Source organism: Scyliorhinus canicula, chromosome 5, assembly GCF_902713615.1.
Source record: "Scyliorhinus canicula chromosome 5, sScyCan1.1, whole genome shotgun sequence".
NCBI classification, from domain to species: domain Eukaryota; kingdom Metazoa; phylum Chordata; class Chondrichthyes; order Carcharhiniformes; family Scyliorhinidae; genus Scyliorhinus; species Scyliorhinus canicula.
Window position 1 is genome coordinate 169,175,977 of NC_052150.1, and position 13,675 is coordinate 169,189,651.

At 44.6% G+C, this 13,675-nt stretch overlaps 1 protein-coding gene across 1 annotated transcript in view; it reads left to right on the forward strand.

The window, feature by feature from the left end:
- Positions 1-13,675, forward strand: part of mrc1a (mannose receptor, C type 1a) — a 213,876-nt gene that overhangs the window by 156,494 nt on the left and 43,707 nt on the right. The window contains exons 20-21 of the mRNA XM_038798045.1: positions 1,618-1,760; positions 13,344-13,458. Coding sequence (XP_038653973.1) covers positions 1,618-1,760; positions 13,344-13,458 — 258 coding nt within the window. The remainder of the gene's footprint in view (positions 1-1,617; positions 1,761-13,343; positions 13,459-13,675) is intronic.

A 13,675-nucleotide genomic window follows, 5' to 3' on the forward strand; every position in this document is an offset into this window, starting at 1 on the left:
TAAGAAATGCACAACATGTGAAATAGGAGCAGGAGTAGGCCCCTCAGCCTGCTTCGCCATTCAGTACAATCATGGTTGATCACTGGGCTTAACTCCACTTTCCGGTCCATTCCGCAAGTCCCTTGATTACCTGAGAGAGACAAATAATCTGTCTATCTCAGCCTATCTCAAGAAAGAATGTGATGGGCCTTAAGTAGGTGAGAGGAGATTTACCTCAGAATTTCCAAGGGTGAGGGATTCCAACTACAAGATTAGAATTGGTGAGACCAAACCTGGAGTATTGTGCACAGTTTTAGTCCCCTTATTTGAGGAAAGATGCAGTGGCATTGGAGGCAGTTCAAGGCAGGTTTACTAGATTGATTCCAGAGATGAGGCGAGGGGTTTGTCATATGAGGAGAGATTGAACAGTTCAGGCCTATACTCTTTGGAGTTTAGAAGAATGAGGGGAGATCCAATTGAAGTATAAAAGGTATGGATAAAGTAGACGTGGAGCAGATGCTTCCTCTTGTGGGGCATTCTAAAATGAGGGGCCATAGTCTTAGAATAAGAGGTAGCAAATTTAAAACAGAGTTGAGGAGCAACTACTTCTCCCAAAGGGTTGTGAATCTGTGGAATTCGCTACCCCAGCATGCGGTGGATGCTAGGACAGTGAGTAAATTTAAGGAGTTAGACACATTTTCAATTGATAACGGATTGAAGGGTTATGGAGAACGGGCAGGACAGTGGAGTTGAGGCCAGGATGCGATCAGCTATGATCACATTGAGGGTGTTAATGCCCGAGAGCCTAAATTGCCTACTCCTGTTCCTAGTTCATATGTTCTAGGGAGGAGATGCTCTGGCTGATTTCACCACCCAGCTCTTGGTCTGTAGCATTGTAGGTAACAGATAAAGAACATATCAGCCATGATCAAATGGTGGAGCAGACTGGAAGGGCCGAATGTCCTAATTCCCCTCCTGTATCTTACAAACTTATGAAACTGAGATTGTTCTCTTTGGAGCAAAGTAGACTTGAGGAGAGATTTGATATGTGTGTACAAGATTATGACAGGGTTATATAAATAGACAAAGATAACCTGCTTGCATTAGCTGATGACAGAAGGACTAAGGGCCACAGGTTTAAGGTTTAGGGCAAGAGATGCAGGGGGTGATGTGTGAAAAATGTTTCTTAAACACAGAAAGTGGTAAAGATCTGCCTACAGACATGGTAAAATAGAGGTGATTTCAAAAGGGAATTGGATGTGGGGAATAAACTTGCAGGCCTACAAGGATAGATCAGAGGAGCGGGATTGACCAGATTGGTCTACACAGAACCGGCATGGACCTAATGGGCCGAATGTCCTCCCTCTGTGCTGCAATGATTCTATGACTCTCTGTGAAAGGAGATATATAAATGAAAGCGCAAATATATGACTTGTGAGCCATCGAATCGCTAAGCAAAATAAAAAATTGAGCAAAAAAGATTTATAGGTGGCCTTCATGACCATGTGTGGCAGGATAACATTTTTATCATGCTTCACATATTATGCCAGTTCAAGAATGTTACTAAATTAAATCTAATGAAAGTATGCTTTGGTCTAAAGAATAATTTGTACCTTTATTATATTTTCATTTTCCAAGGATTCTGGAATGACATGAACTGTGGTCATCCATTCCCTTTCATATGTGAAAGAAGTAACAGTTCCATTAATGCAACATATACTCCCACGGAAGCACCTGGCCCAGGGGGATGTACTGAAGACTGGATTCCATTTGGAACAAAGGTATTTGTTTTTAAATTTGTGAAGATTTGTGAAAAGTCATTCTGTAGGTCACTGATGTAAGAGTGTAAGCTGCACCTCCAACAATGGTTCAAGAAGGCAGCTTACCACCACCTGGCTTGAGAAGAGGGGATAGTCATTAAATCTTGGCCTTGCTAGTGACTCCCATATCCCAAGTGTTACTGAAAAATACAAGTAGAAAAGCTACAGAAAGACAGTTGTTGAGGAAGAAATGGAAGGAATGCCAGCTGAGCCTGAAGTAGAGTTTCCAAGTTCTCTGATTTTCTGAGACTCCATTTACAACTGACAGAGAGGAGACAAGGACTGTGAGATTTAATGCGTCAGTCTATGTGGCCAGGTCACATCAGGGTGTCTCTTTGCTGTGAAGATAAATGAGATGGAAAAGCAGGTTAATCTGCTGGCCAGTTTGGTGATATAATCAGATGCCAAGTGTTCATCAAGCGAGCTCTGTCCTCTGTGCTTCTGTCAGACAAACATAACTGGATTTTTCAGCGGAACCCTGACTTTGGGACCAAATGGGACTCGAGTGCTCATATTTACTGGGAGCCAGACCAGCAGAGGAATCATCCGGATGGTAGCCTCCTATTTGGCCACTCCTGGGCTCACTGCCCTATTAAGGATGGCAGGCAGGACAGATTCCTGATTAGCCATATGATGGAAAGAAACTGGAGCTGTTCATGACTCTCGGCACATAAAAAGTGTCTGTTGATACGTTTCTATTGACTGGAAAGGTCTTGTGGAGCAGATTGGTGCCAACAACATGGCGTTCAATCCCTCTTTCGGCTTGGGTAGTTAAAAGACCTGCCTCCTTGCCCTACTCTTGATGGGGGTTGTGGCTGTGAGTGTCAGATCTTCCTTGGGAAAAGAACTCAAGAAGAAGAATGTTGTATTAATTTACGAAGGGTGTGGGCAGCACGGTGGCACAGTGGTTAGCATTGCTGCCTACGGCGCTGAGGGCCCGGGTTCGAATCCCGGCCCTGGGTCACTGTCCGTGTGGAGTTTGCACGTTCTCCCCGTGTCTGCGTGGGTTTCACCCCCACAACCCAAAGATGTGCAGGTTAGGTGAATTGGCCACGCTAAATTGCCCCTTAATTGTAAAAAATAATTGGGTACTCTAAATTTATAAAAAAAAAAAAAAAAAAAAAAAAATTTACGAAGGGTGGTGTCACATGCAGTCCCAAGCAGCTTATCTTTTGTCAAAAAAACTGTTTTACAATAATTTAAGATAGCTATGATGGCACCCTGGTTAGCAGTGCTGCCTCACAGCACCAGGGATCCGGATTCGCTTCCGGCTTTGGGTGACCGTTTGTGTGGAGGTTGCACATTAATCCCGTGTCGGTGTGGGTTTCCTCTGAGTGCTCCAATTTCCTCCCACAGTCCAAAGATTGTGTGGGGTAGGTGGATTAGCCATGCTCAATTGCCCCTTAGTGTCCAAAGATTTTTTTTTTTTAATATATTTTTTTTTAATTTAGCGTACCCAATTATTTTTTCCAATTAAGGGACAATTTAGTGTGGCCAATCAACCTATCCTGCACATTTTTTGTGTTGTGGGGGCGAAACCCACGCGGACACAGGGAGAATGTGCAAACTCCACACGGACAGTGACCCAGGGCCGGGATTCGAACCCAGGTCCTCAGCGCCGTAGGCAACAATGCTAACCACTGTGCCACCGTGCTGCCCTTAGTGTCCAAAGATATGCAAGTTATTTGGGGTTATGTGTTTCCAGGTATAGGGTTGGGGAGTGGGCCTAGGTAGGGTGCTCTTTCAAGGGTTCGGTATAGATGCGATGGCCGAATGGCTTCCTTCTGCACTTTAGGAATTTATCATAGAATTTACAGTGCAGAAGGAGGCCATTCAGCCCATCGAGTCTGCCCCGGCTCTTGGAAAGAGCACCCTACCCAAGGTTAACACCTTCACCCTATCCCCATAATCCAGTAACCCCACCCAACACTAAGGGCAATTTTGGACACTAAGGGCAATTTTTCATGGCCAATCCACCTAACCTGCACATCTTTGGACTGTGGGAGGAAACCGGAGCACCCGGAGGAAACCCACGCACATACGGGGAGGATGTGCAGACTCCGCACAGACAGTGACCCAAGCCGGAATCGAACCTGGGACTTTGGAGCTGTGAAGCGATTGTGCTATCCACAATGTTACCGTGCTGCCCACAATTCTGTGGGTTCTAATTCTATGGTTCATGGCACACAGCCAATTAGACTGAGAAACTGCCTAATCACACACCAGGCCTTGATGAAGTCACACCAGGACATTTATTCATCTGTTTTTGAGACACTTGAAAAGGAAGAGCCATTATTGGCTGCACCTTCTGTCGGCAAGTAGCAGGTTCCATGTTGCCAGAACTCCCTGGGTAAAGATGTTTCTCGTGAATGTTTCGCTGGATTTATTAATGGCTGTCTTGCGTTCCTGGCTCCTAGATTTAAAGTACGAGCAGAAGGAGATGCTGGTTAAATACCTTTTGAGCAACAATTCAGTGGGGCAGTCAGTTCACTCATAGAACATAGAACATACAGTGCGGAAGGAGGCCATTCGGCCCATCGAGTCTGCACTGACCCACTTAAGTCCTCACTTCCACCCTATCCCCACAACCCCTCCTAACCTTTTTTGGTCACCAAGGGCAATATATCATGGCCAATCCACCTAATCTGCACGTCTTTGGACTGTGGGAGGAAACCGGAGCAGCCGGAGTAAACCCACGCAGGCACGGGAGAACGTGCAGACTCCGCACAGATAGTGACCCAGCGGGGAATCGAACCTGGGACCCTGGCGCTGTGAAGCCACAGTGCTCTCCTCTTGTGCTACCGTGCTGCCCTACAAATATGCTACAATATCTCAAATTAAAATTGAAATTCTGTTTTAACGTCTATATTCTGAGAGAAAGAGTTGTTGTTTTCTACATCAAGGCATCTAGTCAGAAATGCATATCTCAGTTCATATATCTCACTGCATACTCTTCATTCATCTGATCTCATGTTAAGAAAATCACTCATCGGTTCAAAGCCGGTGTTTTTGCCTCCAAACATGAGCAGAGATGATCAATGATTTCAAAATGGAATTGGAGGTGGGAAATAAACTTGCAGGCCTACAAGGATAGAGCAGAGGAGTGGGGCTGACTGGATTGCTCTACACAGAACTAGTACGGACCAAATGGGCTGAATGTCCTCCCTCTGTGCTGCAATGATTCTGGGATTCTCTGTGAAAGGAGATATGTAAATGAAAGCGCAAACATATGACTTGTGACCAATTGAATCGCTGAGCAAAATAAAAAATTGAGCAATAAAGATTTACAAGTGGCCTTCATGACCATGTAAGGCACGATAATGTAAATAACATACATAGAACATAGAATTTTACAGTGCAGAAGGAGGCCATTCGGCCCATCGAGTCTGCACCGGCTCTTGGAAAGAGCACCGTACCCAAGGTCAACACCTCCACCCTATCCCCATAACCCAGTAACCCCACCCAACACTAAGGGTAATTTTGGACACTAAGGGCAACTTAGCATGGCCAATCCATCTAACGTGCACATCTTTGTGACTGTGGGAGGAAACCGGAGCACCCGGCAGAAACCCACGCATACACGGGGAGGATGTGCAGACTCCGCACAGACAGTGACCCAAGCCGGAATCGAACCTGAGACCCTGGAGCTGTGAAGCGATTGTGCTATCCACAATGCTACCGTGCTGCCTATCAACATACAGTGCAGAAGGAGGCCATTCGGCCCATCGTGCCAGCACCGACCCACTTAAGCCCTCACTTCCACCTTTCCCCGTAACCCAATAACCCCTCCTAACCTTTTTGGTCACTAAGGGCAATTTAGCATGGCCAATCCACCTAACCTGCATGTCTTTGGACTGTGGGAGGGAACCGGAGCTCCTGGAGGAAACCCAGGCAGACAAAAGGAAAACGTGCAGACAGTGACCCAGCAGGGAATCGAATCTGGGACCCTGGCGCTGTGAACCCACAGTGCTATCCACTTGTGCTACCGTGCTGCCCTTAAATATATATACAAGAAGGAGATAATTGCTCTGAAGGGAGTGTTGAAGAGGTTTACAAGAAAAGTGTGGCTGCGAGGAGAGATTGGATAGGTTGGGATTATTTTCCTTGGCAAAAGAAGGCTGACGGGTTACTTTGTGGCGGTGCACAAAATTATGAGTGGGAGAGATAGAATGGACAGGATAAAACTGTTTCCCTTGGTGGAGAATTCTAGAACCAGGGGACATAGATTCAAGATTAGTGGCAGAAGGTGTAGAGGGGACACGAGGAAGAACATTTTTCTTACACAGAGGGTAGTGGGTGTCTGGAATTCACTACCCGAGTTGGTGGTGGAGGCAGAGACCCTGAACTCTTTTAAAAAGTACTTGGATCTTAAGTGCTGGAAGCTACAGGGCTATGGACCGGGTGCAGGAAGGTGGGATTAGAACAAAGAAAAGTACAGGACAGGAATAGGCCCTTCGGTCCTCCAAGCCTGCGCTGACCATACTGCCCATCTAAACTAAAATCTTCTACACTCCCGGGGTCCGTAACACTCTATTCCCATCCTATTTATGTATTTGTCAAGATGCTCCTTAAAAGCCACTATTGTCCCTGCTTCCACCACCTCCTCTGGTAGCGAGTTCCAGGCACCCACTACCCTCTGTATAAAAACCTTGCCTCGTACATCCACTCTAAACCTTGCCCCTCGCACCTTAGTAATTGACCCCTCTACCCTGAGATAAAGTCTCTGGCCATCCACTCTGTCTATGCCCCTCATAATTTTGTAGACTTCTGTTAAGTCGCCCCTCAACGTCCGTTGTTCCAGTGAGAACAAACAGAGTTTATTCAACCTCTCCTCATAGCTAATGCCCTCCATACCGGGCAACATCCTGGTAAATCTCTTCTGCACCCTCTCTAAAGCCTCCACATCTTTCTGGTAGTGTGGCGACCAGAATTGAACACTATACTCCAAGTGTGGCCTAATTAGAAAGGGTGTCCTTGGGCTAGTATGAACAAGATGGGCTGAATGGCCTCCTTCTGTGATGTAACTTTTCTATGATTCTTTGATATTATCATACTTCACTTTACTATGCCAGCTCAGGAATGTTACTAAATTAAATCTCACATGCAAATCTGTTAATGAAAGTTTACTTTGGTCTGAAGTGTACCTCTGTTTTTTTTCATTTTCTAAGAATTTTGGAATGAGTTGATGAGTGGTTTTGTCTGATCTGCCATTCACAGAAAAATGATACGGTGGCACCAGATAAATCAGTGTACAGAATGAAGGTTCTTCATGCAAACCCTGAGTTTATCTAGACCTATCGGCGGTCTAGACTGGTCGGCGCAACATCGAGGGCCAAAGGGCCTGGACTGCGCTGTAATGTTCTATGTCCTATCTTTTGCCTAGATATTTTGACAGGATAAGTTACCCTCCAGTTTGTAGGAGAGGCAAAAGCTGCTTATGTGTCATGGAACCTGAGAGATTCTCTTGAATAACAATGCAACAATGCTCTCGATCACAGTTCGGAGATGTATTTGCATTGTCTTTTCATTGTCGTGGCATTTATACTGGAAATACAGGAGGCAATAACAATGAAATTGCACTTTGAGTATTATCTTGTAAACCCTGAAGCTGTTGGTGGTTCTAGAGAAATTCCAATTTTGCTGGGCCAGTCTGGTATTTTGCCGACCACGGTGAAATGCTGAAACAAGCACAAAACCTGAAGGAATACAGTTACTTCAATGGCCTTAGTTTATAACTTTAATAGTAACACAGCATGCCAAAATTAAATTTAAAAGCTAGTTAAATAGTTCAGTCAATATTTTTTTATCAGTGTAATTCTGTGGCGGCCTTCTGCTGACTATTCCAGATTCATCAAGAAAAGCAAATCCAACCGTTGGTTAAAAAGGATTATTAGCAAGATTCAAAATGAAAACTTTTGAAATTAAAAGTTCATTTCACCCCAAGTTGGATTGCAGTTGAGAATACAGCTGTTATGAAGCTGATGTGTTGTGAAGGGGTCTTAATTTGCTCTCACATCATGAGGCATAAAGGCGGCATGGTGGCACAGTGAGGGATGGCATGGTGGCAGTGGTTAACACCGGCGCATCACAGCGCTAGAGACCCCGCGTTCAATTCCAGCCTTGGGTGACTGTCTGTGTGGAGTTTGCATGTTTTCCACGTGCCCATGTGGGTTTCCTCCGGGGACCAGATGGAGAAGTGGGCCTGGATGGGGTGTCCTTTCGGAGGGTCGGTGCAGGGTCTATGTGCTGAATGGCCTCCTTCTGCACTATAGGAATTCTATAATCCTGTGCGTTATCAGATAAGAGACTTCAATCCCAGCCAAAGTATAGGTACAGTGTCTCAAACCTGACTGTCCAAAAGTGGGAATTATCTGAAAACCAGATATTTTTAGTAAGGTGTTATGCATCAATTTTCATTGAGTAAAATAAAAAAAATGGACAATTAAACTAGGTGCCACATTGGCGTGATGTGATTCCAGATTAGTTGTCCGCTTCACCACTTTGTGCGTCAGTCTATTCATGTACTCCAAATGACCCTTGACCCCACCAACCCAGCTTGACCTAAACTGCCCACGGTCCAATTCACCTGACCTGAAATCCGGCAAGATCCCAAATCTGGCACAACCTCGGTGCTGAGGCTACAAGTTTTGAGGCACTGTACATGTACAATTTTTTTCTTATAGCAATATAAAAAATAAATTGCACAGATCAATTGCAATATTGAAGAAAAGTGAAAGTAGGGAAGAATCCATGAATGTATATGAGAATGATTTAGACTATTCAATTTATTGACTCAATCTTCTGATCTTTGATATGCAATCAATTTTCCCAGAAGAACATCTTCAGGGTGCATGCTTCTATCTTTTTGAAAAAATATGTTCTCATGTTGTGAATAGAATAACAAAAATGATGTCATCCATATTCTTTGCCTTTCAACAAACTCTTAATTCTCGACAAACACAAGTCCATTCAATAACTAAATATTTGGAGTGGCTGTGTATGACCAAGCTCGTAATTATCATTAACTACCATTTTACTTTCTCTGTTGAAACACACTTAACCTCCCGTTTCATAAATGCCACCATAGCCAGTGTTTCTCATAAATTTTCTCTCCTATTTCTCCAAACCTCTAAATATACTATCCTATACATTCCAATGCCTTATTGTGTTGCCCGATGTTGAAAACAGGAGATTTGAATACATTTCTTTCTGGGATCTCAAAATGACGTTCACATTCTTCCCTTCTCCAATCCACCCTTTTTGAAGAAAACACAAGCTTAACATCACTTCATATTTGGGTTTTAAATTCTCCTCAATTGCTTTCCAACTCTCCGAATCTCACCATAAGACCATAAAACATAGGAGCAGAATTAGGCCACTCGGCCCATCGAGTCTGCTCCGCCATTCAATCATGGCTGACATTTTTCTCATCGCCAGTCTCCTGCCTTCTCCCCATAACCCCTGATCCCCTTATTAATCAAGACTCTATCTATCTCTGTCTTAAAGACACTCAGTGATTTGGCCTCCACAGCCTTCTGCAGCAAAGAATTCCACAGATTCACCACCCTCTGGCTGAAGAAATTCCTCCTCATCTCTGTTTTAAAGGATCGTCCCTTTAGTCTGAGATTGTGTCCTCTGGTTCTAGTTTTTCCCACTAGTGGAAACATCCTCTGCACATCTATCCAGGCCTCGCAGTATCCTGTAAGTTTCAATAAGATCCCCCCATATCCGTCTAAATTCCAACGAGTACAGACCCAGTGTCCTCAACCGTTCCTCATACGACAAGCTCTTCATTCCAGGGATCATTCTTGTGAACCTCCTCTGGACCCTTTCCAAGGCCAGCACATCCTTCCTTAGATACGGGGCCCAAAACTGCTCACAATACTCAAAATGGGGTCTGACCAGAGCCTTAAACAGCCTTAGAAGTACAACCCTGGCCTTGTATTCTAGCCCACTTGATATGAATGCTAACATTGCATTTGCCTTCCTAACTGTCAACTGAACCTGCACGTTAACCTTAAGAAAATCATTATCAAGGACTCCCAAGTCTCTTTATGCCTTTGATTTCCTAAGCATTTTCCCATTTAGAAAATAGTCTATGCCTCTATTTCTCCTTCCAAAGTGCATAATCTCACATTTTTCCACTGCCACTTCATTGCCCACTCTTCTAGCTTGTCCAAATCATCCTGCAGCCCACCTGCTTCCTCAGTACTACCTGCCCCTCTACAGATCTTTGTATCATCTGAAAACTTAGCAACAGTGCCTTCAGTTCTTTCTTCCAGATCATTAATGTATGTTGTGAAAAGTTGTGGTCCCAGCACTGACCCTGAGGCACACCACTAGTCACCAGCTGCCATCCTGAAAAATACCCCTTTATCCCCAATCCCTGCCTTCTGCCAGTCAGCCAGTCATCTATCCATGCCAGAATCCTACACTAAACATGGGATCTTAATTTATTTAACAGTTTCCTATGTGGCACCTTGTCAAAGGCCTTCTGGAAATATAAATAAATCACGTCCACTGGTTCTCATTTTGTCCAACTTACTTGTTACCTGCTCAAAGAACTCTAACAGATTTGTCAGACACGATCTCCCTTCTGACTCAATCCTATTTTATCATGCAGTTCCAGGTACTCCGCAATATCATCTTTAATAATGGACTCTGAAATATTACCAATGACCGAAGTCCGGCTAACCGGCCTATAATTCCTGTCTTCTGCCTCCCTCCCTTCTTAAACAGAGGTGTTACATTAGCCACTTTCCAGTCCTCTGGGACGCTTCCTGCCTCCAGTGATTCCTGAAAGATCATCACCAATGCTTCCACAATCTCCTCAGCTATTTCATTTAGAATCCTGGGGTGTAGTCCATTCGGTCCAGGTGATTTATCCACCTTCAGACCTTTCAGTTTCCCCAGAACGTTCTCCTTAGTGATGGCCACTGCACTCACCTCTGCTCCCTGATTCTCCTGGAGCTCTGGCATCCCAACTGGTCACTTTCACCGTGAAGACTGATACAAAATAACTATTCAGTTCCTCTGCCATTTCTTTGTTTCCTATTTTTACTTCTCCAGGCACGTTTTCCAGCGGTCCAATGTTTATTTTTGCCTCTCTCTTACCTTTTATATATTGAAAAAAACTATTTCTATCTTCTTTAATGTTATTAGCTAGCTCACACTCATATTTCACCTCCTCTCCCCTTATTGCTTTCTTAGTTGTCCTCTGCTCGCTTTTAAAGGATTCTCAATCCTCTGGCTTCACACTAACCTTTGCCACTTTGTATGCTTTTTCTTTAGCCTTTATACTGTCTTTGACTTCCCTCATCAACCATGGATGCCTTGTCCTCCCCTTAGCATGTTTCCTCCTCCTTGGGATGAATTTCTGTTGTGCCTCCCGAATAAACCCCCAAAACCCCTTCTATTGCTGTTTCACTGTCTTCCCTGCTAGACTCCTTTTCCAATCAACTCTGGCCAGCTCCTCCCTCATATCTTTGTAGTTTCCCTTATTTAATTCTAATGCCGTTACATCTGATTCCTGCTTCTCCCTCTCAAACTGCAGGGTACATTCTGTCATGTTGTGGTCAATGCTCCCGAAGGGTTCCTTCACCTTAAGTTCCCTAATCAAGATGTGATCATTACACATCACCAAATCCAAAATTGCCTGTTCCCTATTAGGCTCTGTCACAAGCTGCTCCAAAAACCATCTCTTTGACATTCCACAAATTCCTTTTCTTGGGACTACCAACCTAATTTTCCCAGTCCACCTGCATATTGAAATCCCCCATGATTATTGTGATATTGCCTTTTTTACAGGTTTTCTCTATCCCCTGATTTATTTTCTACTCCACACCCTGACTACTGCTAGGGGGCCTGTACGTAACTCCCATCAGGGTCTTTTTACCTCTGCAATTCCTCATCTCTACCCACAGAGATTCTATGCCTTCTGATCCTATATCGCTTCTTGCGATCCATTTAACTTCATCCTTTACGAACAATGCAACCCTGCCCCCTTTGCCCATCTGCCTGTCCTTTTGAGAGGACACATATCCTTGTATACATAGATCCCATCCCTAATTCTCTTGCAGCCACGTCTCCGTGATGCCCACAACATTGTACCGGCCAATTTCAATGTGGCAACAAGCTCATTTACCTTCTTCTACGTACTGCGCGCATTAAGGTACAACACCCTCAGTGCTGCATTGACCACCTCCCTTCTCACACTTGTCGGCTTTTTTGCTCTGCCTGAGTCTGATGTTCTTTTATTTTTTTTCTCTATTACCCCTTCAGTTATGATACTTTCTAAGCTAACGCTCTGGTTTCGCCCCCCCCCCCCCCCCCCCCCCCGGCCATATTAGTTTAAATCCTCCCGAGTTACTCTAGCAAACCTCCCAGCCAGGATATTGGTGCCCCTCGAGTTTAGATGCAACATGTCCTTCTTGTACAGGTCCCACCTGTCCTGGAAGAGATCACAATTGTGCAGAAATCTGAAACACTCCCTCCTACACCACCGGTTTAGCCACGTATTTAGCTGCACTATCCTCCTATTTCTATTTACTGGCACGTGGCACAGGGAGTAATCTTGAGATTACAACCCTAGAGGTCCTGCTTTTCAGTTTACTGCCTAACTCCCTGAACTCCTTCTGCAGGATCTCATCACTCTTCCTGTCAAGGTCATTAGTACCTATGTGTACTACGACCTCTGGTTGTTCACCCTCCCCGTTCAGGATGTCCTATGTTCGTTCAGAGACATGCTTGACCCTGGCACCAGGAAGGCAACACACCATCCTGGAGTCTCTTTCACGTTCACAGGAGCGCCTATCTGTGCCCCTCATTATAGACTCCCCTATAACTATTGCTCTCCTGCACTTTGCTCTGCCCTGCTGAGCAACAGAGCCAGTTGTGGTGCCACTGTTCTCGCTGCTGATATTTTCCCATGATAGCTTATCCCTCCCAACAGTATCCAAAAAGGTATACCTGTTAGAGAGGGGGACAGCCACAGGGGATTCCTTCACTGACATTCTGCTATTTCTAGCGGTAACCCGTCTGTCTGTCTGCACCTTGGGTGTGACCACGTCTCTATAACTCCTGTCTATGATGCTTTCGCCACTTGCATGCTCCTAAGTGCATCCAACTGCTGCTGCAACTGAACCACACCGTCTGTGAGGAGCTGCCATTGGTTACACTTCCTGCAGACATTGTCAACCGGAACGCTGGAAGCGTCAAGGATCTCCCACATCTCACAGTTAGAGCACTGCACCCTGCAAAGTGACATTTATGCACTAGTTAATTAATTCAAAATAAATACTTAAATTGTTATTAGATTCAGTTACAATTGGCCTTGGCTCTAGACTTATACTGTAAAATTAAATGCAAGTTTAAGCCCTTTAATGAGACCAGGGCTTGTCAGAAACCACAACAATGTGCTGCTGACAGCAGTGCAAAGCTTCAATATGATTATCTTCCTATATGGTGTGGCTAAATATTTCTACGAATATTACTTTTGTGTTGTACAGACTTGATAATTTGGCATATTTCAACATTCTTTCTTAGTGTTTCATGTTCTATGGTGAAGAGGAAGCACAGCAATTGGCCTGGAAAACTGCAAGAGATCGTTGTATAAACAAAGGAGGAAACCTAGCATCAATACAAAGTACTAAAGAACAAGGTACGCAATTAGAGTCACAAGGTTGGATTTTACAGATCACTGTTGCCCCAACACTACCCCTGTCCCCTGGCTAGAACGAGGAGTGGGGACGGGCCTGCAACAATCCTGGACACCTGCCCTTCAACAACTCAACTTCAGGAGTAGGTCTAATTGTTCTAAGGTGAAACTTGGCTCCTTTCTCGGAATGTTGAAGATGGTGGATAGAGTGAATCAGGTG